This window comes from Panthera uncia, chromosome E1 (genome assembly GCF_023721935.1).
Source record: "Panthera uncia isolate 11264 chromosome E1, Puncia_PCG_1.0, whole genome shotgun sequence".
In the NCBI taxonomy this organism is placed as follows: domain Eukaryota; kingdom Metazoa; phylum Chordata; class Mammalia; order Carnivora; family Felidae; genus Panthera; species Panthera uncia.
Window position 1 is genome coordinate 529,581 of NC_064814.1, and position 26,284 is coordinate 555,864.

Below are 26,284 nucleotides of genomic sequence, written 5' to 3' on the forward strand. Positions count from 1 at the left end.
AGCTTGTGCTCTCATCTCTTTCAAAATAAATAAACTTAAAAAATTAAAACAACAACAACAAAAAGAAAGGGGCTTGGGACGAGTAGGTCTGCTGGGAAGACTTGAGAAACAGCTTGAGAAACTGCCTGCAGCGACTTCTTCTGTTGCTTTACCTTTTACTTCTTTGTGGTCTCCATTCTCTTGCGGCTCTGCCTTAGGAGGGGCCAGCACGGCCGCCTGCGTGACCACGGCCTGGCCGGCAACAGTGTACGTGCTGGCCGGGGCGAGGCCGGCCACGCCGGTGACGGACACCGCGGGGATCTGGTGGACGACGTGCACCGTCTGCACGACAGGCTGCTGGGAGGTCGCGGTGGTCACGGGGGCGGCGACCGTGTAGGTGACAGGCTTGATCGTCGGCGGCAGCTGCCGCTGCACAGCGATTAAAACAGGCTGACTAGACAGGGGAGAGCCTGCAGAGTTTGAGGGAGCAGGGGTGAGGCACAGGCACCCACGTTCCTCCAACCGTTTCCCAGAACCGACCAAGCACAACCATCCGCTCACAGCACACGAGTAAGACAGGGTGCGCCCCTCCACCTCATAATAGTGAAGTCACTCGCGGTGGGAAAAGGGTAGTATCTTAACGGGGATACTGAACTCTTGTATCTGACTGCTAAAAACGCAATTCTTGCTCTATTCAGATTTCTTACGACACCTCTTCCCACATCTCTTTCCTCATGAAAAAGAAAATGTCAACACAGTATATGGGAAGAAGCTGCCTACTGAGCCCAGTCAAGGGGGCCATGCTCTCCCCAGCATTAAAGTCTCACGGTGGGGGCGAGAGAACCGGAAAGCCCAGACACAGAGTTACAAACTCTGCCAACCAACCTCTGCTCTCCCTGGTTTGGGCACAGAGTAAATGAAAAGACACGCTGGTGACAGGAGGTACAGGTGGGGGTGGGGAGGGGCTGTTGCCAGCATGGTCAGGAATCCCACTGTGTCAAAGTGCGTATTTTGTGGGTGCCTGGGTGGCCCGGTCGGTTCTGAGTCCCACTCTGGATTTCGGCTCAGGTCACGATCTCACAGTTGTTGTACTGAGCCCCACGTCGGCTCTGTGCTCACAGCGCAGGGCCTGCTTGGGCTCCTCTCTCTACCCCACCCCCACTCATGCACGCTCTTGCTCCAAAACCAAAAACCAAAAAACACCAAAAACACACATTTTGCCAACCAATTAGGAATCATAATAGAATTAGTTCAGACACATTTCCACACTGTACTGTTACGGTTTTTGTTTTTGTTTTTAAATTCCTCAGGGCACACATCTTTACTCTGCTTTGCAACTTAGTAAGTAAACTGTGAGATGCTCACCTAGTCATTAAGTGGGCAGTTTCTGCTGCCAATCAATGTCTAGCTTGTCTAATTTGTGTTATTCCTTTGGGGGGAGGGATTTTTTTTCCACAATCTTTGAATGATCAAGCAACTGAGAAACAGATTCTTAATTATTTCAGGCATCCATATAAGCTGTTTACGTAAAACAACGTTCACTGTTTTTGGTTGTTTTTTTTTTTAACACTCACAGTACTATTAAGTTTTTCAGAGCTTATAACACTCAGGTATTATGCAGAAAGTACCAGGTACAAAGGAGCCAAGGCCACTGCTGTGTCCCGCTGAGGAGCCTGGCCCGCCCCCACCCACCACGCCTGCCCCCTCTCTTCGAGTCTCACCTGGTGCACTCTGAGCAAACCGTGCCTCCTGGATGACGGCCAGTTTGGGCTGTGACGCGCTGGGCTCCGGCTCCAGCGGGGCCGGGGAACCTTCCCTCGACAGGCTCTCGGGGGTCTGGGCACCACTGGAGTGAGCAGACAGCACTCCAGCGTGATTGGGAGAGGCTGGGGCACTTCTGTGTTACAGAAAAAAAGACAGTGGATTTTTACAGGTCCAGCACTCATCACGCTGCGTCATCTCAATAACGTGCATTTTGAAACTGTAACGGCCATTTGTCTTCTGCCACCTGACTACAGTTCTGTGAGCTCTACTTTCCCTGTGAACGCCTGTGACCGGAGATGGACCTCCCGTGAGACTCACTCAGCTGTGACAGCCAGTGTGCCTGTGCTGCGCTAGGCTACTGGGGCTCCGTGCCCACACGGGCTGCACGGCCGTGGAGCTGCACTGGTGCCCTCCCTAAGCAGCTCCTGTCCACGGGCAGCAGGAGCCAGCGGTGTGCAAGCAGGTGGGGGCCCGAGACTTACATCCTGGTCCTTTTTTTTGTTTAGAAACAGAGCATCTATTAATGAAGCTAAAAATGTATAATTTGAAAATCAGGCCATTAACATTATATAAAACAATCTTGAGTTTAAGCCGCTAAAATACAGCTTGGAAGAGCTGTTCATGTGTCAAGGGAAAGGAAAACACACAGCTCATCAAATGCCGACCGGTCATGTTAACAATGTGCAATGAGTTCAGTGAGGCCACAGCTGCCACGTGGGAGCGGAGTGGAAGTAAACTTCATCGCCAGTCTCCGCCGTTTCAGACTGCCGTTCAAGAAATGTGCGGGCAGCATCCGACACTCTTGTTCAAATCCCCATCCCCACATTTAATCACACCGCATTTGGTAGTTCCTACTGTGAAAAGGAAAACTGACCAACACATTGAAGGCAAATTTACTAACCAGTAAGTGAGGTCTTTTTGTTTGTCTTTTTTCCTTACCTAGACGAGAGCGGTCCCAGAGGGGTTCTAAAGCAAGGCACGCCCCTAGGCCGTCTTTTCCTAAAAGCCTGCTCTATTAATTTGCTTTCAGAGGCAGGGTCTATCCTCCAGAATGAGCCTTTGCCTGGTTCTTCCTGGGAACGTGGTACTTTGATGAAATACCGATTCAGAGAGAGATTGTGGCGAATTGAATTCTATGAAACATAAAAAAATACGTAGAATTCATATATTTCTTTGCTGAGAAATGAAAATGTGCCCCAGTTTCAGTGCCCTGCAAAGCAGAGACCGAGGCATGCAGCCTTTGCAGAGGGCAGACGACTTACAAGCAGCGCTGTTCTGGGAGGAGCCGGCCCTCCTCCCGAGTGAAGGAGTAGGGGTGCAACCCCCCAGCCGGAGGGTCCTGGAACGAAACGGCAGAGGGAGCACCAGGGGCGGTGGGGGGGGGGGGGCCTAGGGAACAAAGAAGGGGTGGGCCATCTAAACCACAGGGAAGAAGGCAACTTCCATCTCTCCCCCAGGTAGGAGACCAAGGACCCTCACTGTAGTCATCTCACCTTTCCTGCTTAGAGACGAACAGAGACAAAATAAGCCAATCCTTTAAAATACTTTTTGAGCACGGAATTAGCTTACAAGAATCTGTCACAGCCATCTAAAATGAATTAATCCAGCGCAGTGTCTGGCAAACCAGCAAAGGATAAAGACGAGCTAAAGGTTGAGACGTGTTGTCGACACCATCTTCCAGTAATAAGAGCACTTTGCAAAATACTTCCATACATGTTTTTCAATTTGATCCACCAAATAATCTGATGAGGCACAGAGAGGAGGTTTCCCTCAACTCCTGCTCTATTCTTTCCATTACAAAAATCTTGGCTCACAGCTTACAGACAGTTTCAGGAAAGCTCCCCACTGCAACCTGCACGACTCTTGGCAGCACGCCTGATCCCGAGCCCCCCAAACCACAGTCAGCAACAGCTGGACAGAAGCCATGCATCCAAGTTATTTCATGTATTTACACCCATGTTTAAATTTAAAGTTAGTAAGTTAAACTACTTACTAGTTAGTAAGTTAAACTACTTACTACTTGCTTACAAGATTCAAAATGATGGTAACTCACAGTACAATTTCGGGCTATCCCAAAATCATTTCTAAATTCCCCAATTAATCTTCTAAAGGAACTCCTAGCCACAGCCTGAAATCCTCACTTGCCAGAGGTGGCTCAGAAATCAAATGTATCAAATTCTACTTTACAACCCAGCTAGGGGACCGCTCACCTACCACAACCAGTCACAGGCTATGGCTGTGACCACAGCACCACACAAGCCCGTGGAAGTCCGTCTCCCTCACCAGCAACACGCAGGGGGGCCGCCTAGACTGTCTGGGATTTGTGGAAGTGTTTATAAATAAGTGCATTACCTGAGACTTAGAATATTTTATTTTATTATTTTTTTAATGTTTATTAAAAGAAAAATTTTTTTTAAACGTTTATTTATTTTTGAGACAGAGAGACAGAGCATGAACGGGGGAGGGGCAGAGAGAGAGGGAGACACAGAATCGGAAGCAGGCTCCAGGCTCTGAGCCGTCAGCCCAGAGCCCGACGCGGGGCTCGAACTCACGGACCGCGGGATCGTGACCTGAGCTGAAGTCGGACGCTTAACCGACTGAGCCACCCAGGCGCCCCTAATGTTTATTTTTGAGAGAGAGAGAGAGAGAGAGAGAGAGAAAGAGCGAGCGCGCTGGAGGGGCAGAGAGAGAGAGGGAGACAGAGGACCCAAAGCAAGTACAGAGCCTGACACGGGCTTGAATCCATGAACCGTGAGATCATGACCCGAGCCGAAGTCGGATGCTTAACCGACCTGAGCCACCTGGGAGCCCCAAGATTTAGAACATTTTGATAACCGCAGATATTTGTTATTATGTTTTATCATAGGTTTAGGGATTTACCAACAATACCTTTCTACTAGCTCTTCCAGAAAAATCAAACTCAACTACTACTGGTGCTTCTGCCAAAGAGAGAAGACGATCTTCCTCTGATTACTCAGACGTTTCTGTGCCGTAGAAGGTAGACTCCAAGACTGTGGGTTGAGAAAAGCAAACCCAGACCATGACACCACAGGGCCCTCTGGCTGTGAACAAGGCAATCCTTACGACTGCCATGGAAGGGTTAAGAGGTCCTCCGACTGTACTGTGGGAGGGAACCTGGCTACCTGGGCAGCTTACAAGTGAACAACACGGGAGGTGCTGAACCCCCACGTGAAGGCTGGAACTGCACCGAGAAGGTTAATGCACGTGCTGCTAGGAGGAAAAAGGGAAGCTGGGTCAGGGGGAGTCTGGAGGTAGGAAGTGCCATTTCGGGGGACTGGGACACTAGTATTTCTTCCCACTGATAAAGGAGAACAGGACTGGGGGGGGGGGGGGCTGTGGTTCCACGACCTTCATGCCACAGACAAGCTGTACGCAAGTTCCTAGGTCAAGGAGTCGCTATTTTCTGTCCTGAAAACGTGACAGAAGCTACATTATGCACCGTCACAACAGGGTCTAACAAGCCTATGGAACAAAGAGGCCACGATTTTCCAGCCAACAAGACTGGAAATGCTGTGGAAGTCATTCCCATTATTCTACGAGATACTTAATGCAGACGCAAAGTAACTATATTTCTAAGGTCATTTAAGGCCTTTGTAATTTGATCAAGCCAAGCTACAAACACAAAAACCACGCTGGCTTGGCTTCTACTGATTCAGAAAGTATTACATGCAGAGAAAAGGCAAGTTATTACTCTTTAAAACTAAACAGGAAGAAAAGGGTCTGCAGTACTGCACACATTCTCTTCCCCCCAGACCCTCCCCTCACCAAGGCTACTTCCCACAACCCGTCCTCCCTGGGCGCCAGTCCCTCCTCCCTCCTGTCCCCGAAGGCAGCTCCATCCCTGCAGATGACCCGGACGAAAGGCCCAGAGCTGGTCACCGGCCTCCGGCCTCTGTAAGCACCCCCAGCACTCCTGCCCAGACCTAGTTTCTGTCGGCCCCACTCATGCAGAGTACTCCCTCTACTGAGGACTTGTAAACAAACTGATAAGAAGGGAACATGTCAGGACCTTCTAGAAGCAGAGTTCAAGGTACAAGGTGAGAGGAGCCCGCAACACACCCTCTACTTTAAGAAACCGGCTCTGGTCCTTTCAGAGGCCCAAAGGCCCAGAATTCAAGTTTTCTAGTTATAACAAATACCTCAATTCTGGGCTGGGTAAAATTATAATTATAAATCATAAGAAAACATTTTGGCATAAATATGCAACCGAAGGAAAGAAACATGCCATCTTCCCAGATGCGGTCACAATTTGTTTTATCCCAGAGTTTCCTCTGGACCAATCAAGAAGCCTCGCCAAAGGCAGACAAGGCAAAATACCCGAAGCGAGCCTGGAAGGCAGCTGTGGACTTCCTTCAGGTGCTCCAAAAGGCACAGGTCTCCGAGGAGCAGATCAGAGTCAGGGCCAAGCCCTCGGGCCCTGCTCTCCCTGCACCACCACCTCCCTAACGCCCTAGGGGAGGGCAGGAGGCAGTCTGGAAACCCACATGTTAAAACTGGGCTGTTCTACAAGACCGTCTTCCCCCCCTACTCTCCACACAAAGAAAATCGGATCTGGCTTTTATGAAACAAGGTTGCAAAAGGGAAAGGCTTTTTTGTTTTAAGCCAAAAGTGAGGACATGGGAAGAAGGTCTCATCCATACACAGACTTTAAGTGCAGTCACTTTGGGAGGGGCAGCTCAGAGAATCTCATGACAGAAAAAGAACACGTGTGGATCAGTACTGGGAACAGCTAAAAGAAATTGAGAGCGCATCCCAAAAATTAAAGGGAGGGGTGCAACAGGAAATCTCTTTTCTGCTAAAACACTGGAGCCAGGAGGGCCTTACACAGGCAAGGCTCAGTCACCCTTCTGGGCCTTGATCTAGACAGAAAAGAGGTTTCGATAAAAAGCAGCATCGATGACAGCTAACAGAGAGGGGTGCTTGCCCTCCAGCAGCCATGTCTGTGACGCTCCGCTCTCAGGGGCTGGGAAGTCGCTCCCAGAGCCAGGAGCAATCCGTGCACGTGGGGATCACACCTGACCTAACTCCCCACAAGACTGAAGCCTGGAGGGGGCCGCCCCTGAGAGCTGGCCTTCGTCCTCCGGCCAGAAAACCATATGTTGTTTGGAAGCAGCTCTTGCATAAATGGATGTTAGGAAACACAGGGAAACACATCACTGAAGGTCTGGCCAGGCGCTTCAGTAACACTGGCTCCCCTTCTGCCCCGCTAACTGGCATTTCCAGTCACCAGAATTCTGCACGCGACGAGCTGCACATAACCCCACCCCACTCCTTGACGGGGTATCCTGAGACCTCATCTGCCCACACACAGGAAACCGTGTTCCAGGAGCAATCACCAGAAACGGACACAGATTATCATTTGGCTCTGCTTTTTTTGTTTGACATTTTATCTGAAGCACAACCTCACTGTCCTCGATTAAAATGGTCAGTATCGCAGGGATTTCTTGTCCAATGTGTTGAAGAGACCTGCCAGGTAACTGGAGAGCAAAGCGTTCTCCAAATCCAGCATTTTCCTCACTGCCAACTAAGAAACGCACCTCGCTGTGCATAGGGAGGCAGGCAGGCAGGGGGCAGCTGCCCCAGGCCAGGAAGGGAGGCGGGGTCTTATTCTGTACCCTCCACAATCAAGGACCCGGACGTGACTAAAGACCCCTTACAAAGGAAATGTTCAGGATTTGGCTGGACTACTTGTATTATAACATGTTTGTATGTCTACAGGTAGAAGAAAAGAGTTTTTGCCCATCATTAAACAGAAAATGGTTCCCCCTCCACCCCCACCCACTTGGTTATGGTTACGGGTCAGCAGACACATTTTTCCGAGGATCATTTACTCACTATGCCTGAAAGGAATAGTGTTGCCATTCCTTGTTACTTAATGAATTCAAGAACTGCAAGCGTACATTTCTTCTTTTCTTATGCTTTTAACGTTCCCTATTTCAACCCTGCCTTTCCCATATGGTCTGAATTAGGGAGGTTCTACCATACCCCAGCAAGTAGGCACACCTAGCACAGATACACGGAAGAAAAAGCCACACGGTGTAAAACTTTAAAAATTAAACGAGATTAAAAAGTTAAATAAGGATCCGTTATGCACTAATATCCAAGAGTCCTCTGAGGAAGGCTGGGTTGCAGACACCCCGGGAATGATCTGAAAGTACAGGAACACAAGCAGGTAGGCCGCCCCCACACAGGGCAGCTTCGTGTCTATCTGCTTTTCTACACTGCCCAACGGGAGAAGATGTCTTTTGAAGAAAGGGTTCGTTGATAAAATAGTTTGGAAACCACCTCTGCAAACTTCAAGAAGCTATGTACGTCAGCAGACGCAGGTAAGGAAGACAGAAGGAAGCCGAAGTAAAGGACGGGCTGGGTTTTTCACATTCCTTTACTTCAGACATAGGAAGTTAACTGCAATGGTCGAAGAGAAACATCTCAAACAATCCATGCCTTTCCCATCCGTGGGGACGGTCAGGGACCGTAAAAACCACAGGCTGAGGTTTTCTTCTAGAGCCACTATTCCTTCTGCTGTGTGTGGAGGAGGTCAAAGCGCGGGGCCAGTGGCCTCTAACACGTCCTCCTCCCTGAGCAAAAGAGGGTCTCCCTCACCTCGCTCTACCCTTGCCCTGTGCCCAAGTTAAGGAAAGCAGCTCAATTTTCCTCTGTTTTCAATCAGCATCTACTGACTTGTCACAGAAATATTTCATAACAAATCGAAATGGATTTACCTGCCAGCCCTTGTCCGCAGTCCTGTAGTATGGGTAATTTTTAGTGATGTGAGTATAAATCCCATTTAGAGTGAGTTGTTTGTCAGGAGCCATTGTAATTGCTTGTACAATTAATTGTGCATAGGAATAAGGTGGCTTTGAATCATCCTGTATTTAAGTTAAAAAAAAAAAAAAGAGAGAGAGAGATTATTGAGGTTATCAAAATGTTTACTAAATTTACTAGAATTTAGCATTGTTTGTGCTTTTATTTAAAACAATTTTTGGGGAGGCCGCCTGGGTGGCTCAGTTGGCTGGGTGTCCAACTTCGGCTCAGGTCGTGATCTCATTGCCCATGGGTTTGAGCCCCACGTTGGGCTCTGTGCTGACAGCTGGGAGCCTGGATCCTGCTTCGGATTCTGTGTCTCCCTCTCTGCCTCTCCCCACTTGTGCTTTATCTTGCTGTGTCTCTCAAAAATCTATGTTAAAAAAATTTTTTTTAAATAAAAAAAATTTTTTTAATGTTTATTTCTGAGACGGAGAGAGAGAATGAGCGGGGGAAAGGCTGAAAGAGAAGGAGACAGAGGATCTGAAGCGGGCTCTATGCTGACAGCAGAAAACCTGATGCAGGCCTTGAACCCATAAACTGTGAGATCATGACTGGAGCCAAAATCACATGCTTAACTACTAGGCCACCCAAGCGCCCCTCTTTTTTTTTTTTTTTTTTTTAATGTTTATTTTTGAGAGACAGAGAGAAGAGTGTGAGTAGGGGAGAGGCAGAGAGAGAAGGAGACACAGAACCCAAAGCAGGCTCCAGGCTCTAAGCTGTCAGCACAGAGCCCAACGTGGGGCTTGAACCCACGAACTGTGAGATCAAGACCAGAGCCAAAGTCAGACACCCAACCAAGCCACCCAAGTGCCCCTAGGATTGTTTGTGCTTTTAAGTGTTCCTGTGAAAATGCTTAGTTTTCCTTACTATGAAAGTAACATAAATTGACTGAGAAGCATTTGGAAAATTTAGAAGAAACAAATGGAAAAATGCACAAGCAGTGTAAAAAAGAATATTAAAACCACATAAAGAGAAACTCCAATGGCAAAAACAAAAAACATAAGGAAAAGAAAAGAGCCGCCTGACCTCAGTAAAGTCCAGGACAACATACCTTAAACCACGGTCAGAGTCAAGATGATACTTATTATATGAGGTTTAAAAAGAAGCAACTGAGACATTGCTTAGGGATAAACACAAATGGACGAAAAGAAGACAAGCAGAGGATGGACAGACAGGAAGGAAGGTAGACGTGCCAAAGAAAGGAGCGTGGGCCTCAGCTGCCCAGCCCATGATCAGTCCTGACAGCGGTGGGGGGCACATGTTCTATGCAGAGACACTGACCGCACTCGTAAACAGCTAGTATTTCCTGAACACTTCAGCTGGGCTCTGCCCCAACTACCCTGAGCGGACAGACTCTGGAAAGGGCCAGGCGAACTGGTGGAGCTGGAGACTACTCTAGGCAGCAGGTTCAGAACACAAAGCCTTCCTCATTGTGCTTGTGCCACTGGCTGTGTCTCCTGGTTACCTTTTTTCTACACATTGCTAAAAACTTTTTTTTTTATTGAAAAATGTAACACAGATAGCAAAGCCTATAATACATCCTCATCAGCTGAAAACAAATTTCTGTGATGTGAACATTAGGACAACCAACACTAGGTCAAGAGAGAACACAGCCCACATCCCAGAAGCTTCCATATGCCCCCTGGGCCTGCAGCCTCTACCCCCAGAGAAGCTGCCATTACCTCTGACATTTTGTCGTAATGACAATCTTGCTGTCAACGTTTTAGCATCTAAGAATGCACACTGAAACAATTTAGTTTTGCCTGATTTTAAACAGGCAACTGTATCAACATGGAACCCCACTGATGGTGCCCCTCTGAGCCTCCCTCCCTTGCCCGGCATGCCCCGTGTGCAAGGCTCCTAGCCACAGCAGACAGGTGGTGCACCACTACGGCCATCTCCTCCATGACTGTGCTGTGTGCTACTGCACAAATGCGTCACATTTTATACAGATGTAACTAATACTACGCATTGCTTTATTCTTTTTCACCGAGCATTATACCAACAATACTTCCATATCAGTGACTATGCTGCATAATATTTCCTTGCTTGATCACTCTTGGGGGCATTCAGGCTGCTTTCAATTTTCTGTGTTATATAAATTTTTGTTTGAGATTTTTGCCATTTCCTTTTAGACAAAATCCTAGAAGGGGCATTACTGGGTCAAAGAACAAAAACATGCAGGGATACGCAGGGTCACAGCGTGTTCAACAACCACTGTCCCAAAAGGGTGTGTTCCCGTGCACATGTGTGCACGCGTACATTCAGACACGAGTGTATGTGCAACCTTCAGCATCTGGGACAGCAGGACTAAACCCTGGGAACGGTTTCCCGGGACACAGTGCTTATCACCGCGTGAGGACCAAGCGATTCTCTTGTCCTCCACTGGTTCAGATCTCAGCACCTGGGCCCATAGCTGACACTGGGGAGCACCCAGTGGTGAATGACCAAAATAATTCATTTATTCTAAGACCCCAACCCCAAGACCCTACTCAACAGGAAGGGACCCCACAACCAACTTGGATCCACACCAGGCCCTGGTAGCGACATTACTAGACATGCAGACAGCAAAGGGAGGACAGCTGGTCATGTGACGGCCCCGGGTTCTGTTTCAAGGCTATAAAACATTTACCTTTGGGCTGTCTCCACCAGAAGCTTCCTTTTCATTTTCTGGCTGGGAGTTGTCGGCCATTAAATTGAGGTCAGCTGGTATCACACGGCCCATTTTGTACCCCGAAGACCCTGCTCCCCGGGGGCTGGATGGGCAGGAGTTTGCAGCACTGTGGGTGGGAAAAAGTGGCTGCGATCAGCCTAATACAGAACATACATCACACCGTGCTTCAAAGACTCGTTCTGATTTCAATGAAAACAAACTTAAAAATTAGAATATCAGCATTTTCTATGGAAAATGGACTCACTAAATTCTCCATGAAATTTAAGATCACTCCAGGAAACGTGGAAATCAGATATCTGCTTCCACATGTGTTCTCTTCCATAATCACAAAACAAACTATCAAAGGAGATGGTGGTCCACCTGTTTCACCAACGAGGAAACGGAGGCTCAGGATGGTTCTGGAACTTACCAAGGACACGGAGGCGTATGTAATGGCTCCCAAAGGGACACAGAGCACAGGCTCTGCTCACTCCCTTCCCACCTATGACATGGCCTTCAGCTACACCAGAAAGGTCAGGGACAATCCAGAGAAAGAGAAAGGCAGCCGGGCCAAGAACAGAGGACACAGAAAGAGGATGAGGCCATGGACACAGCTGCAGATGGCACCAGGCCCCGGAGCACATGCGTCAGGTCAGTTGGGACACAGCACCCCCCAAACACAGGAACCCATTAAAAAAAATTATTTACTTATTTTATTTTTTATTATTAAAAAAAAAATTTAAACATTTATTTAGTTTTGAGAGAGCGTGGCAGGAGAGGGGCACAGAGAGTGAGACACAGAATCGGAAGCAGGCTCCAGGCTCCTGGCTATCAGCACAGAGCCCAATAAGGAGCTCAAACCCATGAACTGCGAGATCATGACCCGAGCTGAAGTTGAGACACTCAACCGAGCCATTCAGGCGTCTCTTCATTTATATTTGAAGTTAACTCTAGCCCCAACACGGGGCTCGAACTCACAAATCCAAGATCAAGAGTTACACAGTCTACCACCTGAGCCAGCCAGGCACCTCAGGAACCCATGTTTAAACACGGGTGCCTTTTTTTCACACGGCAGGGCTGGGGTGCTGCTTCCTCATCTGTGTAATGACGAGAGGCCATTCCCATTCGACTGTGGTCATTCACCAAGCTGCACACTGGAGCTCCTGCCCCGGTTCCACGCATGCCCGTACTTTACAAAGAATGAGCTGCCGCAGTGCAAGGACACCAAAAACAGGACGGGCTGAGAAACTGATCAAGTTACACCCAGAGTGTGTGGTTAGGGATGAGTGGCATTTGGGGGAAAAAAGACAAGCACTGCAAATATATAGAAAATTTCTGGAAAAAATACATAAGCAACAGTAGTTACCTCCAAAACCCGGAACTGAACGTGGAGCAGAAGGAAGGGGAGGGGGTGATGCGCTCCGGGCCAGCGTCCCCTGCAGCACTACTGGGCTCTCTACCGTGAGCACGCACAATGAGTCCCTACACGCGCACTCACTGGACAGGTGTCTGCTGAGGCCACAAACGGCTCTTAAAGCACCGGGAAAAAAATCAGGCCTGCGCTAAAGGACTTTAAGCCTCACGATGTTGAAAAACAGCTAGCACTTAACAAGCGCTGACGTGGGGAAGGTGAGAGGCCGTATGGGGTGGATGCTGGGTTTAGAGGAGGCAAGTCCCGGGGGACCTGGGCAGTTCAGTCAGTTGAGCGTGTGTCTGGCTCTTGACTTCGGCTCAAGGTGCAATCTCACAGTTCACGGGTTCAAGCCCCGCATCAGGCTCCACACAGCGTGGAGCCTACTTGGGGTTCTCTCCCTTTCCCTTGTTTGCACACACGTGTGCATGCGCTCTCTCTCTCAAAATAAACAAACAGTAAAAAAAAAAAAAAAAAAAAAGGAAAAGGAAAAAAAAAAAGGAAAAAAAAGAAAAAGAAAAAAAAAAGAAAAAGAAAAAGAAAAAGAAAAAGGCAAGTCTGCCCCACACATCACACATAAACCATCCACAATTGGGCTCCCACCCCGCTGTGTCGCCCAGCAAGGGCGCTATGTTGGTCAGCACCGGCCATGGGGAGGGACGAGCAAGGAAACCAGGATGAAGACGGAGAAGGTGAGGAGCGGCTGGGTCAGGAGCTTTTCTCCGACCACAGTCCCCTTCCCCGAGTGCCCACGCCACCGTCTAGCGCGTCAGTGCGCCCGTCTCCAAGGCTGCGGCTCCCACGGTGGGTTGTTATCCCACGTGGGCAAACGGCTTTCTCCTCTTCCTCTGTGAATTCCGAACAGAAATCCGGCCACGTGGTTGCTCTCCGCTGACATAATGGCTATTTGGTCCATGGAGTCACATGCAGACAAATTCAACCAAGTGGGAGAGACAAAGGCAGCTTCCTCAGCAGCGCAGCCGCAGGAGGCAGAAGAGGGAGGGGCCTGACGCCAACAGCAGCGGCTACACAGGAGGCCGAGCCCGGAGCCGGAGCCGGAGCCGGAGCAGCAGCAGCCGCAGCCAGTCCACTCGCCACTCCCTCCACTTACCAATAAACACAACACAGATCCTTCTGGAAGTCCCACTGCTGATGCTCGTTTTTAAGGTAAGAAACGGAAGTGTCTGACTGAGAGGTCGGACACGAGTTTCCCGGGTGCCCTCCCGGGCTCTGCCACACGCAGCGCCAGCTGGGACAGAGCTCATCAGCAGGAGCCTGACTCCTGAGAGTAGTACAGGCATTTGTTCCACACCCAACATCACTCCCAGCTAAGAGGACACCCAAATACACACCACCCCCTCTTCTAAGCACCAACAGAGTCCGAGGAGACCAGCGCAGCTGAGCCCTGCAACATCACAGCAGAGCCGCACTTCAAGCCCACGAGGCGACCTCGCCTGCTCTAAGCACGCACATCTGCAGGGTCCCGTGGCCGTCCTCGACCTGACCCTCAGCTGCTGTCCTCTGAGAGCTCAGCGTGAGCTGACCACTGTGCTCTGGGTTCCGGGTTCTGCACCAAGAGTGTGCCCCAAAGCCGCTGACCTCCACTTCCTGAAGCACCCAGTCTCTCTTAGGACATCATGACAGACACAAGTTTGTTGCTTCACTGCAGTCAAACTCATCAATCCAAACTACAAATCCTCAGAATGTACATGAAGTTGCAGCAAACTAAAAGAACTCAAAATGCAAAGGAAAACAGCTCAGAGTTTAGACCAACGTGGCAAATCACAATTCTCTCGACTTACACTCAAATACAGAGAGTATAAGTGAAAAAGTCAGGAACGTTTGGGGACTGTGTTTCATATGCAGGAACCTGAGAGCAAAGGGTGTTCAGAAACTGAATGGAAGGTGAAGGGTCCACCTGGGGAAGGAGCGGGTGCTGGCTGCTGTGCGCTCCTGCCCATGACTATGACTTATGACGGCTTCTGCAAGTCCCAAGGCAGGAGGTAAGAACGGAATCGGGACGTGGTCATGTACATCTCAGCATGCGTGCGCCCCCAACCCGGCCCTCTGTGACCCGTGCCCACCACATGAGCTGCTGTACCTGATGGTTCCTGTGGGGGAGGGAAGGGGGCTGATGAGGTGGGCCATGGTGTCTGGAATGTTGATGGTCAGGGGCGAGATGTGGGCCTGCACGGGCTTCACTGGGGACTCAGGAGCCTCCTGCTTCTCCCTCTTCTCACTGGACAGGGCAGTGAACGTGATCTTGATGTTTGTGCTTGGGAACCTAAACGTGCACCTGAAAAAAAAAAAAAAAAAAGCCAACTGTCAGCACCTGTCTGCCAGACCAGAGGACACGGTGTCCCACCTAAAGCAAGACAAAGAGCCCAAGTGTCCCCAAACGCACTGGAGCCTCATCTTGCGGTGAAGAAGCCACTGAGAAACTCCACTTCAACCTCACCCTGCGTGTCATAAACCACTTAATGAAGCCACAAAAAGGCATTTCATGACTTTAAAACACTAGTAAACAAATACGTTCTTTTTTAAAAATTTTTTTATGTGTATTTATTTTTGAGAGAGAGAACGAGAGTGCATGTGAGTGGGGGAGGGGCAAAGAGAGAGGGAAACAGAATAGCAAGCAAGCTCTGCGCTGACAGCAGAGAGCCCAGTGCGGGGCTTGAACCCACGAACTGCAACATCATGACCTGAGCTGAAGTCAGACGCTGAACCAACTGAGCCACCCAGATGCCCTAACAAATACGTTGTTTAGACCATCCAAATAGAAGGAAAAAATTCAAATGTGACTTAATCTGCATTACTTATAAAATAAATACATAAATATAGCTGGATCATTAAGCAATGCAATTTTGTGGCTGTTTCTTAATTAAGAAAGTATTCCTTTTGAAAAATCCCATCACCTTTATCACTGAGCAAACAAGAGCCAGAGATATTAAATTTGGGGGGAAAAGGCTTTTAATTCAATACTCTGGTTCAGCTTTAATATAACTTCCTTGACATATCTCAAGTATATTTATTTAAAAAAAAAAAGTAATGCAAGCCAAACATCTTTAAAGAATGAAATTTAAAAATAGCTCCACAGACTCAGTCTGTGTCTGACCTCACACCCAGTTAAATAGCACCTGACCTGTGTGTATATAAATGACCAAATATCCAGCTGATGGTACTCAGCTGACCTCTGTGTGTCTATCCCGGGGGACCCATCCTGGTGGTCAGCTCTGCCCACCACTGTCCTCCCTGGGTGCCCGCCAAGGAGATCCAGAATGTGAAGGGCACACATCCCTCCCACTTCTGGTGATGCCTTCAAGGCAATACTTCCCAAGACTCTAGTTGAGGGTTAGAAAGGACGCCACTTGGCAGGGTTTTGACACTCGCTGCCTGGCTTCCTCTGAATGCGCTGACACGGGATTCCCTGCCCCTTCACTTCCCTCATGTGGCACACCAGTCAGTCCTGCAGCCTCAGTGGGCAGAGCAGACCCTGACTGCCTCCTTCCTGATACCCAGCACCCACACCTTCCCTGTTCCTATCTCTCAGGGCTCCTTCTCAATCCGTACTGAACTCTCCTCCCTTACACCTCACTGTCCAATGCCGCAAACTCAGGGTCCAGCTTCTAGGCTTCTCTGTCCGCATCCACTGCCTGGACAAGCTCACGCAGGCCCATGACTCTCCCCTCTACACACTCCCAAATGATTCAAAAATCCACATTTCCTGCCCTCTGGACCTAATCTCTCACTGCCTTCCTGATGCCCCCCTCTGTACCCACACCGGTCATCTCTAATAAGACCCGACACCAGCTTCTCCCCAGAGCTCCCCGTGACAGTGAAGGGCATCACCCAGTTGCTCAGGCCAGAAACAGGATTCACCCAGTCTACCTGCTAAGCCATCAGCTCTCACCTTCAAAACACACTCATCATCGGAACTGAAAACATCTGCTCTGCCAGAAACCATGCTGAGGCACTAAAAAGGCTACTTTTTAGCCTTGATCACCTTCTAAGAGAAAACTTTTACAAATCACATATCCAACATAGGACCCCTATCCAGACTATAAAGGCTATATAAAAGTGACAGTAAGAAAAACAATCCACTAAGAAATGGGCAAAAAAAACCTAAAGCAAAACAAAACAAAACAGAAACACTTTGCTAAAGGTACATAAGCGGTACATAAGCATGAAAAGATGGGGCGCCTGGGTGGCGCAGTCGGTTAGGCGTCCGACTTCAGCCAGGTCACGATCTCGCGGTCCGTGAGTTCGAGCCCCGCGTCGGGCTCTGGGCTGATGGCTCGGAGCCTGGAGCCTGTTTCCGATTCTGTGTCTCCCTCTCTCTCTGCCCCTCCCCCGTTCATGCTCTGTCTCTCTCTGTCCCAAAAATAAATAAAAAACATTGAAAAAAAAAAATTTAAAAAAAAAAAAAAGAAAAGATGTTCAACATCACTAACCATTAGGGCAAGGCAAAATGAAACTGCCATGGGGGGTGGGGGGGCCCCTGGGTGGCTCTGTCAGATGTCTGACTTTGGCTCAGGTCATGATCTCACAGTTCATGACTTCAAGCCTGGCATCAGGCTTCTCTTTCTCTCTCTCTCCCCCTCCCCCTACCCTTCACTCACTTAAAAGAAATAAACTTAAAAACAAAACTGCCATGAGGGGGGGCTCCTGGGTGGCTCAGTGGTTAGGCATCCAACTTTTGATTTTGGCTCACAGTTCGTGGGATCAGGCCCCTTGTCTGGCTCTTCAGTGACAACGTGGAGCCTGCCTGGGATCCTCTCTCTCTGCCCCTCCCTTGCTCTCAAGCACAATCTCTCTCTCTCTCAAAATAAATAACCATTAAAATACCCCAAAGGTCTGCATGGGAAAGGCCAGAGGGAAAGTCAGCCTCCTCCTGCCTGCTCTTGGGGACCACCCCTTCCCTCCCCGTCCTTCCTCCACTCCCAACTTCCCAGAGGCTCCTACCCGACTCTGAGTCAGACCTCATCACCCCTGCCTCTTGTCTCTCCCTGCCCTTGCTTCCTACAGGGAGGTTCCCTCCCACACCTCACCCACCTGTCCAAGAGCCTTCCCTGAAGGCCCTGTCCCGCTCTTCATTTCACTAAGGTCATGTGACTCTAAGTTACACCCACAAGTGCTTGTTGTCACCCTCAACAGGATGCAAAGCTCCAGGAGAGCAAAGCCCTTGCCTGCTGGGTTCACTACTATAACCTGGAGCCTAGAAGAGTTCTCGGTTTATATGAACCAGACCCTCAGCCCACACCTGTGGAATTAAAAAACGCCCAGTTTCATATATTGAAAAGGTAATAAAAACAAGCAGGTGACATGATGAATAAAGCAAGTGAGACGCCCACAGCTGAACACCTTGCAAATGCTGGTATGAGATCTGAATCAATTCTAGGCTTAGAAAAGGTGATGATGACCCCGGTGGCCACTAACCTTTTAGCACAACACACATGACAAGTGTGGAAATAAAGATAGGTTTTCCTCCTTTTTTCTCCCACGCACAGCACCTGAGCCCCCGCCTCAGACAACTCCTCACTCCCACGTCAGCAGGAAGGCCGGGCCGCGAGAAGCGGCGCACAGACCTCTGGGCCTGTAGAGCTGCCACCTCTGTGGCTGTTTCCTCACCCACAGGGCAGGGATGGCAGCATCTCCCTCTTAAAGAATCTCAGTGATTAATTCCGATAATTTTTGTCAAACACTCAAATGTTTCTTAAGATGAAAAAAACCAAACTACCTTCTGCCCCACTTCAAGCGATGGACACTTCCTTCTCCCGCAGACAGTATCTGTAGTCCCCCCTGCCACTTGTTCCATCGCCACCCTGAGCACTTCCAGAAAGCCCGCCTCAAGCAGAGCAACAGCATACATGCCTCCCTGGCCGCTTGTGCACTGCTTCCCGCCTGCGGGATTCCAGGACGGGAACTCCAGGAAGGCGAGCTCTGCCCTCCCTCGCGGGGCAGATCTGCGACTCCCCGTGTTTAGTTCCGCTTTTCCCAAAGTAAGACCATACCCTCCGCTAGGGCCTCAGCTTACACTTTTCCGGAGCATCACCCACCCACAGCATCTGTGCACACAGAAGCGGCTGAGTGCTACCTCTGGGCAGGGTACCGCCCCCTCAAGGACATTCTTCCTTTGCGTCTGAGTCCCAAGGTATCCAATTAAAGGTGGAATTGGGAACAGCCAATTCCCTGTCCCCTGGCTGTCTCCAGGGCAAGGTGCTGTCAGGCCACCTGCTGCTAGCCTCTGGCCAACGGCGTGCAAGACTTCCATCCTGGCCACCACTGGCCACTGCTGCCACCGACCCCACCTCCTCGACAGGTGAAAATCGTGAAATCTCTGTTTTCATCTACGCTCAAACTTCCTATGTGTATGAACCAGGAAACATATTTAAAAACCACCCAGACATCCTGGTAACTTTCTGTTTTTTAATCTGGGTTCTGGTTACCTGAGTGAATTCCTGTTTGTGGAAATTCATCAAGTTATACACGTATGACACTTATGCTTTTCTGTACAAATAGTATACCTCAATAGAGAGTGGTTTTTTAAAATTAAAAAAGCTATCCACGTAGGTAGATACAGAAATAGCATAATGCCAATAATGTGACAGGGGGTTCACAGTGCTGTCTTCTATACTTTTGTGCTAACAATAGCTTATTTCTTGACCTGGGTTGTAATTACGTCGGTACCCACGATACCAAGATAACTGATTTTTCTATGTAGATTACATTCAAAGCAAAATACACTAAAACCGTTTTCAAGTTCTCTACAGAGTTCAATTAGTTCTGAAATCCTTGTTCCCCTTTAGGGTAGATGCATGACCACCACTTGACTCTGCCAAGCTAGAAATAAAAAACAGCACAATTATTTTGATTAGTTGCCTCACAAAACTAAAAAGAGCAGCAGAACATTAGAACAGCACGGAGGTGAAGGTAAACCCACGTGAGGGGATCCTCTTTGGGTCTCTGCCTTCTCCACACCACAGAGTGGCCTGAATTTCAGGGCTGGAAGGCCCATCACATGTGTGCACACTGGTCCACTTCCCTGCAGTGCCTGCCGGTCAGGGCAAGGGTGTGAATGCCCGTGTCTCACACTTATGTCACAATACCTCACTTGAGGTGTTCTTTAAAAATACTTTAATTCATTCTAAAAGATGTGTAATGAAGCTCGGTGTAAGAATATGAATCTGGGGGCTTCTGGGTGGTTCAGTCGGTTGAGCATCTGACTCTTGATATTGGCTCAGGTCATGATCTCACAGTTGTGAGATCGAGCCCTGCACGTGGAGCCTGCTTAAGATTCATTCATTCTCTTCCTCCCTCCCTCCCTCTCTCTCTCCCCCCACACACCTCTCCCCTGCTCATGCATGTGCATACACTCTCTCTCAAAAAAGAAAAAAGAATAATGAACTTGTTTGCTAGAGTCTGACAATTATGACAATAGAGGAAAAGGAAAGATTAAGAAATGAACAGTGAGAAAAGCCAGATAGCAGAATCACAAATCCCTAAGTAAAAACAAAACCAGAAACGCCAAATCACAGGACATCGGCCTGATGTATTGAGCACCTCTGAGAACTGAGAACCACAAATCAAAACTTACAGCAGCAACACAACAGCTGATGGTTTCAAACGTATGCAAAGGACCTTGATAAAAATTAAGTTTCAGGCTGCCTGGGTGGCACAGTCAGTTAGGCGTCTGACTTGGCTCAGGTCATGATCTCATGGTTTGTGAGTCTGAGCCTCTCATGGGGCTCTCAGCTGACAGCCTGGAGCCTGGAGCCTGCTTCAGATCCTCTGTCTCCCTCTCTCTCTGCCCCTCCCCCACTGTGAGCCTGCTCGCTCCATCTCAAAAATAAATAAAAATGTTTAAAAAAATTTTGTTTTTCATTAAAAAGGGGGGGGGGCGCACCTGGGTGGCTCAGTCGGTTAAGCATCTGACTCTTGATTTCGGCTCAGGTCATGATCTCGTTGTTTGTGGGATTGAGCCCCGCGCTGGGCTCTGTGCTGACAGCATGGAGCCTACTTGGGATTCTTTCTTTCTTTCTTTCTCTCTCTCTCTCTCTCTCTCTCTCCCTCCCTCCCTCCCTCCCTCCCTCAAAATAAATAAGTAAACTTAAAAAAATAAAAATAAAAAGTGGTATTTCAATTAAAGAAAAAATGTTTTTCAGGGGCGCCTGGGTGGCTTAGTCGGTTAAGCATCTGACTCTGGGTTTCAGCTCAGGTCATGACCCCAGTGTAAGGCTCCGTGCTGACAGTGCAGAGCCTGCTTGGGATTCTTGCTCTCTACCCCCCTTCTCTGCCTCTCCCCCCAATCATGCTCTCCCTCTCTGTTTCTCAAAATAAATATTGAAAAAAATTTTTTTCAGGAAAAAAATGAGAGAGAGAAAGTGTGATAGCTGTTAATATTTGGGGACTCCAGGAAAATGGAAATTCTCTGTTCTATTTTTACAGCTTTTCTATGAAGTCTGAAGTGATTTCAAAGAAAAGGAAAATAATTTTGGTAACTTTCAAAATGTCCAGTGCAAAGCTCAGTGACCTAGGCCATCTGTGCCAGGCTGACAATTGTGCACAATGTTCAGGACATCCATGACAGCTGTGACAAGGTGAGCACAGACACAGAGAATGTTCAGAAACCGTCTCACTCGTGCAGCTGCTCATGTGGTTGTGTTGCACGGAAGCACCCGTCCACAACGGACGGGCCTTCACCACTGACAGCCTGGAGCCCTGCTCTGGGACACACCCTCATCATCTCTCTTCTGTGGGAGTCTATGACATTTCAGAGTCCCATCAAATTCCAAGCACAACTTGGTGGGACACTTAACACAGTTAATGAAATGTCACCTCACCGTAATTCTCATGGACTCCTCACCCTCGTCCTGGGCCTCAGGCTAAGCAGTATGACCCCAGTTTGGGGGTACCCAGGGCAGTATCACGGCCACATTCACACAGTGATCTTGACACCTGCACACTCTCACTCACCCAGCACAGGTGACATGTTACTTATACACACGATCCTGTCACTGGGCTCCCAAACTACGACCTAAGAAGCTGTGGTCTGTAGTGATAACACACTCCGTACTCTGGATTTCTTCTCCCCTTGGAAAAACATCTGTCCCTTCTTAACACAGCAATACTCTCACAGAGCAGCATCTCCCAAACCACACCCCCTCAGCACAGCACTGAATGTCCTGATGCACAACACCCACCAGCAGGCAAGGCAAATCCTGCTGTGGTAACACGTGGCCCCCAGAACTCTGTGGCTTGAAACAAAGGTCTGGATCTAGCATCTGTCATTCACCCCCTCCACAGCAGCTGGTCTGCTCTACATTTCCTTCACTCTGGGAAGGTGAAGGAAAGGTGGTGGCCCCATTTCAGACGGTGCTGGTCCCAAGGCGGAGAGAAAAGACAGAAGGTAGGAGCCAGGTCCCACGGCCACACCTGCAGTCGAGGGGCAGAAGAGGACCACAGGAAGGACCTCCCCTACGCAACATCACCTCCCCTGTGTCAGCAATCCCAAGGGGTGCCTGGAAAATCGTCTGAAATCTTTCTGCCTATGCAACTAACCCACAAAGGCACTAAGCTGAGCTGCTGACCTGTTCTCTAGGGAAAGAAATGAGACGTCAGTTACTCACCTACGACGACTGACAGAATCTAACGTGAAGGAGGAGAAGATCTGATAGTTTAACCTCACGGTTGGCAAAGGAAAAGGCTGTGTTAATAAAAATGTGTTTTGGGGTGCCTGGGTGGCTTGGTCAGTTAAGCGTCCGACTTCGGCTCAGGTCATGATCTCACGGTCCATGGGTTCGAGCCCCGCGTCAGGCTCTGTGCTGACAGCTCAGAGCCTGGAGCCTGTTTCGGATTCTGTGTCTCCCTCTCTCTCTGCCCCTCCCCCGTTCATGCTCTGTCTCTCTCTGTCTCAAAAATAAATAAACGTTTAAAAAAAAAACCAAAAACGTGTTTCACAGGGTGGACAGTGCTCCAAGGCCATCAATGATTTGGTATAAGCAGCAAGCGACACCAAGAACATGGAGGGCAGCAGAATCCTCCGCATTTGAGGAAACGTGTAGACAGTGACACCGAAGAGTAGACTGGGAGGAAAGAGTGGGAATGAGTGGGAAAGAGGAAAGAGTGGGAAGCAGTGAGGACGCTCCTCAGGAGCCCAGGGCGTGTAGCACTGGCACCTCGGGGGCAGTGAGGACGGAGGGGGCCTGGATTCGGAGACAGAAATAAACAGCCTGTAGACACAGTGCTAAGTGTGGGCTGAGGGGACGGCAGTAACAGTTACCGAGATGCAGGTGGATGGGGGGCGGGGGTGGGGAACAGGTGAAGTGGACACATGACACATGAGGTGTCCCTCAGCCACCACCCCAGGGGGACGTCCCCTAGCCCTTTAGCGAAGCATGGATGGAGACACGCCTCAGTGTCCTCAGCGCAGAGAGGGCACATGTGGCACATCACAGAAGAGAAGGAACCTGAGAAACTCAGCCAGCACGTCTGGCAAAAGAGAATGTTCGGGACTCAACCAAGCATTCCTTCGAACGTTAACATGAGAGTTTAAAAATGGGTTCCAGTCCCAACTGAGTCCTGACAGCAAGCCTGCTTTTTAAAGTTTATTTTTAAGAGAGAGAGAGAGAGAGAGAGAGAGAAAGAGCGGGGGGGGGGGGGGGGGGCGCGGGGCGGGGCAGAGAGAAAGGGAGAGAAAGAGTCCCAAGCAGACTCTGTCTGCACTGTTAGCACGGAACCCGACTCGGGGCTCGAAGTCCTGAACCGTGAGATCACGACCTCAGCCAAAACCAAGAGTTGGACGCTTAACCAACTGAACCACCCCAGCGCCCCAAGCCATGCTTCTTTTTTCTCTTCTGCAAAAATGGAAGAAAATTCCTCGTCTTTCTGAACCCTGAGGAGGACTGAAACCAAGAGCCACTTTAAGTTCACCATTTGCTTCCACCAGGTTCCTCTAATATATGACAGAAATATTGAAACTTGTGACACAATCTTTCTTGAATTGTTGCCCCTAATTGATCACCAGTGAGTGACTCACCAGTCACCTCCTACCCCACGATGTCTTTTGCACACGCTAGGACAACACACCCACCCCCCAGTCAGTCCTGCTCACAGGCCACCCTGAGCCAGGAGCCCAAGGCTGCCTCCACCATCAGTCTGAAATGGCCCGCAGCCTGGCAGGCACTCCTGTGCCCCTCACCCTGCCGTGCGCCAGCTCAGGGAAGGGCCGCACTGCCCCTCCGAGGAAGCAGTGCCTACTTCAAGTGCACAAGTTACAAGTAGAAACTGTGATCAAGTTTGATACAGTCGAGGACAACGAAAAATACACTGGGGACAAAGTTGGAACCCCCGAGGAGTCTATATACTTTTGTCACACCTCAGCAATTAGTCAAGCAACACCTATCACCTCAGCTTGAACTTCTTACCCTGGAAATGCTAAAATGCTAGCTTTCCACGAAAACTTGTGAAATGCAATGGTGTGTATCAAAGCAGGCCATGCTATCTGAGGTTTTACTAGGTTGGGCACGAACCTTCTAATCACAGCCTCGACGTCTGCTGCTTCAGTGAGCTGCCTGCCTGCAGGGGCCTGTCTCTGACTGAAGCACTTTACTGTCGCGTTTGCTTCACAAGGACTTAGAAACGGCACAGCTTATGAAATAAACTGCTTACACGTGGAGAGGACTGGCTGTGGGCGCAGGTGCTAACAGTCCCACAGGTGCTATGCTCAGAGGGACCCACAAGTGAGGGTTAATGCTCTCCGGCCACCATCCTGAAATCCTCAATGATTTCATTTCTGAATATAGGTTTTGTAAGTAAAGTCCAATGACACCAGAGAGCACAGGTCCAGACTTGGGAGCCCCAGCTCACCTACATCTTGCTCTCCTGCACAAACACCTCCTCTCCCATGACCATCCTCTGTCCCACACAGAGCCTGGAGGGGACACCTTGGGTGTCCAGGAGGATCTGCACTTGCCCCAGGGAGCATCCCTCTGCCTAAGAAAGCTTGACGTTAAGTAACAAGGCTGAGAAACCACACGAGAGAGGACGAGGTTTTCTCCTGCCTTCTCAGTCCGTATTTCCACTCTGCACTGGAGCCCAACGATTATGGAGCTGGGCTGTACCCTGAGATACTAGACATGAACTAGGAAATGGTACACTTCCACAGACCAGGAAGCCTCAACTCCAGAAACATTCCTGACCCAACTTAGGGGCTGACGGTGGGCTTTCCACCAGCAGCTTCACAAGTAGCTGACCAGTGCTTCTGAGTTCTTCTTCGGTTTGGAGAAGAACCGTGTTTGTTTTCTGTCATTCTGCCTACTCCCCATTTGCAGTCAGGGGAAAGGCCGACTCAGAAGAGCATGTTCGTTGAAGATCCTGAGGCCAGGCTGGGGGTCAGGGTGGCAGTGGATGTTGGGATGGTCAACTATGATGCTTTGTGCTTCCAGCAGCCCCATAAAACATGGGACAAATCCTACTTTAACTTTCAGGATGTAACCCTCAGTCATTTAGGACACGCTCTAGACTAATGAAGACTCCCGCTGGTTGTGAGAAGTAAATCCATTAATCCTCTCTCGTCTAAAAGGCCACATTCCGCGGCTCTTGGTGCCGATGGCCGGGTGGACTGTGGCTGTCACCCCGATGGTAGCAGCAGACAGGTGCACTGAACATACAGGAATGGCTAACAAGTATATGAAAAGATGCTCAACATCATTAGCCATCAGCGAGATGCAAATCAAACCACGATGAGGTACTACTACACCCAATGAATGGTTAATATAAAAAGAATGACAAAACCAAGTGCTGACAAGGATACAGAGCAACTAGAACTTTCCCACACTGCTGGAAGGAATGTGAAATGGTGGGACAGCTTTGGGAAAGTCTGTCAGCTTCTTAGTAAAGCCACTCCACCCGTAAGTATTTGGCCAAGAGAAGTTAAGAGTATGTGTCCACACGAAGACCTGTTCACAGATGTTCACAGCATGATCCACAACATTCCTCCCACATATCCAGCAACTGGTGAATGGATCAAACAGTGGTGGTGCGTCCATACAAGAAAGTATTTCTCAAATACCACTCAACAATCACAAAGGAAAAACTGCCCGAACAAGTAACACGAATAAACCTCAAAAAGGTTAATCAAAAAAGCTAAACTGGGGGCACCTGGGTGGCTCAGTCCGACTCTCGGTTTCAGCTCAGGTCATGGTCTCATGGTTCATGGGTTCGACCCCAGGATCAGGCTCTGCACTGACAGCCCGGAGCCTGCATGGGATTCTCTCCCTCTCTCTCTGCCCCTTCTCCACTTGTGCTCACTCTCTCTCTTGTTCTGTCTCTCAAAATAAATAAACAAAAAAAAAAGGAAGAAAGAAAAAGAAAAAGAAAAAAAAAAGCTAAACTGAAGAGGACGCACTGCATGATTCAATTAGTGAGAAATCCTAGAAAAGATACAAGTAGTCCACAAGTGAAGGAGGCAGTTGAGCGACTGCCTGGGGCTTTCAAGGTGACCACGAGGCAGCCTGCAAAAGAGGAGGAGGAAGATGTTGGGGAAGAAACATTCTACTATCTTGACTGGAGCTTTGGTTACACAGACATACATATCTGTCAAAATTCTCTGCGGGGCACCTGGGTGGCTCAGTCAGTTAAGCATCCGACTT

General features: G+C 49.2%; 1 protein-coding gene across 1 annotated transcript in view; it reads right to left on the reverse strand.

Annotated features, from left to right (window-relative positions):
- Positions 1-26,284, reverse strand: part of FOXK2 (forkhead box K2) — a 65,174-nt gene that overhangs the window by 14,156 nt on the left and 24,734 nt on the right. Inside the window, exons 2-7 of the mRNA XM_049635402.1 lie at positions 14,737-14,931; positions 11,204-11,351; positions 8,487-8,633; positions 2,683-2,876; positions 1,701-1,876; positions 153-449 (exon numbers count right to left, since the gene is read on the reverse strand). Of these exons, the coding sequence (XP_049491359.1) occupies positions 153-449; positions 1,701-1,876; positions 2,683-2,876; positions 8,487-8,633; positions 11,204-11,351; positions 14,737-14,931 (1,157 nt within the window). The remainder of the gene's footprint in view (positions 1-152; positions 450-1,700; positions 1,877-2,682; positions 2,877-8,486; positions 8,634-11,203; positions 11,352-14,736; positions 14,932-26,284) is intronic.